At 34.5% G+C, this 3858-nt stretch overlaps 1 protein-coding gene across 1 annotated transcript; it reads left to right on the forward strand.

Moving 5' to 3' along the window:
* Nucleotides 1-1720: 1720 nt before the first annotated feature.
* LOC132175441 (cytochrome P450 71D11-like) lies at nucleotides 1721-3690 on the forward strand. Its single transcript, XM_059587392.1, has 2 exons — nucleotides 1721-2727; nucleotides 2969-3690. The coding sequence occupies exons 1-2, from the start codon at nucleotides 1813-1815 to the stop codon at nucleotides 3578-3580; spliced, it is 1527 nt and encodes a 508-aa protein (XP_059443375.1). The 5' UTR covers nucleotides 1721-1812; the 3' UTR covers nucleotides 3581-3690.
* The last annotated feature ends 168 nt before the right edge of the window (nucleotides 3691-3858 follow it).

Here is a 3858-nt window from a genome sequence, read left to right on the forward strand (position 1 = left end):
ACTTATATTTTTTTTTTTTGTGTCTTTTTAAAATTGATATGACTCTTATAATTACCATTAGATTTGTGATAAATTATTATTAGATTTTAATCAAATGATACTTTTAATAACCACGTCAATTTTAAGAAGACATGAGGGTGACATTTAATATTGCTCTTACTATAAAGAAATGGAGAAATAACACTTGTGTATATATGGTGGTGGCCAAAATAAGATACACTTAACTAAAAATGAGACATCATGTGCTAAAGAACCAAATATAGATGTGGTTGTTGGATTCAAAGTTATAAGAAAGGTGATAGTTTTTTGTAATGCCTCAATGACGACTTTGTCTATACTTCTATTTATAACAAATTACAAGATATATACTTGGCTTTGAAATACAAATTGCAAATATTTGAAACTTAAATCAAAGATAAAGTTGTTAACAATATAACACTTTTTGAATATTTCATTTAACCTGGTCTTTAGCTTTATTTCTACTTGTTTTATCTGGTGTATTCAAAACTGAACAGGTTATTCCAATAAGGGAAGTGCTAGAGAGCCAAACAAATAAACCCAGAAAAATTTTCAAAATGACGTGGCCGACTGTGAGTGGCAGACAAGGTAGAGAGAATTGCATTTTTTTTTTTTAATTTAAAAACCCTTGCCATATTAGTTTGAAAATTTTTCTGGGTTCATTTGTTTGGCTCCCAATCACTCTTCTTCCAATAAAAGTTGATTAATTAATTAATCTTTATTGCTATTATGATTGAGATATCCGAGTAATTCTAAAAATTCTTCTTGTATCCCTCCAAAAATGAGGTAGCTTTTAAAATTAATCTTCTTGGCTCCCTATCACTCTTCTTCCAATAAAAGTTGATTAATTAATTAATCTTTATTGCTATTATGATTGAGATATCCGAGTAATTCTAAAAATTTTTCTTGTATCCCTCCAAAAATGAGGTAGCTTTTAAAATCACATTTTTGGAGGGATATAAGAGTGACACAAGACTGATTTCTAGCATTACTCAAGATATACACGGCTCGTCGAGTAATGCTACAAGTCACTTTTCTGTCCCTCTAAGAATAATGTGGCTCTTAAAATCACAATTAAGCTTATGATTAATTATTATTGGATTTTGATCAAATGATGATTTACAAAAGCCACATCATTTTTTAACAAACACAAGAGAGACTTCTAAAATTATTCATGCTTATCACAACTTGGGGTCTAAATCAATAATTTCTTTAGTGATAATGTATGTTTTATATATATATATATATAGTGAAGAAATTTCATACGTTACAAGCCAAACCAATGATAGTTGCTGTCTCAGGACTGAAATGAGTTGGAGTTGGATTAAAAACTTTATTATACTTTTTGTCGTATATTATTTGCTAGTGTATAAGTTTTATGTCATGACTGTCGTCGATGTTGTGTCATATTAGCTATTAAATTCAAAAATAAATTATGCGTATTAAAATATTAATTAAATAATTAAATTTAGTAAAATTCGTGCTGATGAGTTGACGTATGGCTTGAAATTTTGATATGAGCACGAAGTAATATGGACGACCATTTTCTTTGGCCGACTTTGTTGAATTTTTTTATATATACTGAAGGGGACTAAAAAAAAATAAAATATTCACCGTTGTGGGGATCGACGTGGGTTGGCTACCTAGCCAACAATTTTGAGCTATAAATATGCCTACACTGCATAACATTCGAACCAAGCAAGAAGAAATCTCTTGTTATTGTCTGTTTATCTGTTCTCCTAAAAACATCAAACACAAAAGAGAAAAAAGAAAAAAGAAAAAAGAGTTTTTATAATGGAACTCGAAGCCTTATCTTTCCCAATCCTTTTCTCCTTCTTGATTTTCATGTTAATGGTGCTGAAAATAGGGAAGAGATTCAAAACCCACGATTCTTTAAGCCTTCCCCCAGGGCCATGGAAGCTTCCCATCTTTGGAAACATGCACAACTTTGCCTCAGGCCTCCCACCCCATCGTGCGTTGAGGGAGTTGGCAAAGAAGCATGGACCTTTGATGATGCTTCGCCTAGGAGAAGTTTCCACTCTTGTGGTTACTTCTGCAGAGTACGCAAAAGAGGTGATGAAAACCCATGATGCAATCTTTGCATATAGACCAAGTGTTCTTTCCTCAGAGATCTTGTCTTATGATTCTACCAACATTGGCTTTGCACCCTTGGGGAATTACTGGAGACAGCTACGAAAAATATGTGTTCTTGAGCTTTTGAGTCCAAAACGAGTTGAATCTTACAAATCACTCAGAGAAGATGAGCTGTCAAATTTAATAAAGTTGATTGGTTCAAAAGCTGGATCTACTGTCAATCTTTCCAGAGTAGTGTTTTCAACAGTTTATGGGATTACTTCAAGGGCGGCTTTTGGTAATAAGTGTGGAGAACAAGAGAGATTCATAGAGATTATGAAGGAAGTTATCAAGCTTTTTGCAGGTTTCAATATTGCAGATTTCTTTCCTTCCATTAAAGTTCTTCATGTGATCAGTGGGGTGAGGCCTAGACTTGAGACGATGCACAAGGTGGTTGATAGCATAATGCAAAAAATCATCAATGACCATATGGCAAAGGCAGCATCAGCAAAAGCAGGGGAGGCTGCTGCAGCAGCAGATCAGGAAGATTTGGTTGATGTTCTCCTCAAATTTCATGAGCAGGCCGGTGACTCTGAATTTTCCTTGACTTTTAACAACATCAAGGCTGTAATGCTGGTAATAATTATATTCACCCTTCTTCTCATACCATGCTTTTTTTTCTTTTCTTTTTTTTCCTATCTCAACTTATCAGCAAAAGTAAAAGTCCTTTGTGTGAAATTTATCAGCAACTTGTAAAGGGCACTTTCTTTTTATTGCTCAACTAAAAAGCTTCTTTCTTTTTTTTTCTTCTTCTTCTTTTTGGTTATAACTGCTTAATTAACTCAAACTCAAACTCAAACTTTCTGACCATTTTCAGGACATTTTTGCTGCTGGGAGTGAGACATCCGCCATAACCATAATCTGGGCGATGTCACAAATGATGAAAAATCCAGAAGTGATGAAGAAGGCACAAGCTGAGGTGAGGGAAGTCTTCAATGCAAAAGGGTTGATTGATGAAACAGCAGTTAATGAGATGAAATATTTGAAGTTACTTGTTAAGGAGACCCTGCGACTTCACCCACCTTCTGCTCTTTTACTCCCTAGAGAATCTAGTGAGAGGTGTGAACTTAATGGGTATGAAATTCCCGCAAAAACAAAGGTTATTGTTAATGCTTGGGCAATTTCAAGAGACCCCAAATATTGGACTGACCCTGAGAGTTTCAAGCCAGAGAGATTCATTGATAGCTCTCATGATTTTAAGGGGACTAATTTCGAATATCTTCCTTTTGGAGCTGGAAGGAGGGTATGCCCTGGCACCAATTTTGGCCTTGCCAATGTTGAGTATGCAATTGCTCTGCTTTTGTACCATTTTGATTGGAAACTTCCCAATGGAATGAAGCCTGAAGATTTGGACATGACTGATATTGCTGGCGCCACAGTTGGAAGAAAGGAGGATCTGCAGTTGATTCCAATTGCTTATACTCCCTAGCCTGTTGAATAAGCAAGCTCCAGCATCAACTAAATTCCTTCTTCCGCAGATAGCTAGTATATATATATACAACCTAGTTGGAAATTGGAATAAGATTTGAACTTTGTATTTCTTTTGGGTTTTGAACTATCTTAATGCCATGATACATCTGCTCCGTTAAATAATTAGCTTAAGTTTTTTTAGACAAATCGTGATTTAACACGGTATCAAAGTCAATCATCATGTATTGAACCGACTACTAAGTATTTTATTCGTCAAACAAAGATCCACATATATAA

This window comes from Corylus avellana, chromosome ca3, assembly GCF_901000735.1.
Source record: "Corylus avellana chromosome ca3, CavTom2PMs-1.0".
Classification (NCBI taxonomy): domain Eukaryota; kingdom Viridiplantae; phylum Streptophyta; class Magnoliopsida; order Fagales; family Betulaceae; genus Corylus; species Corylus avellana.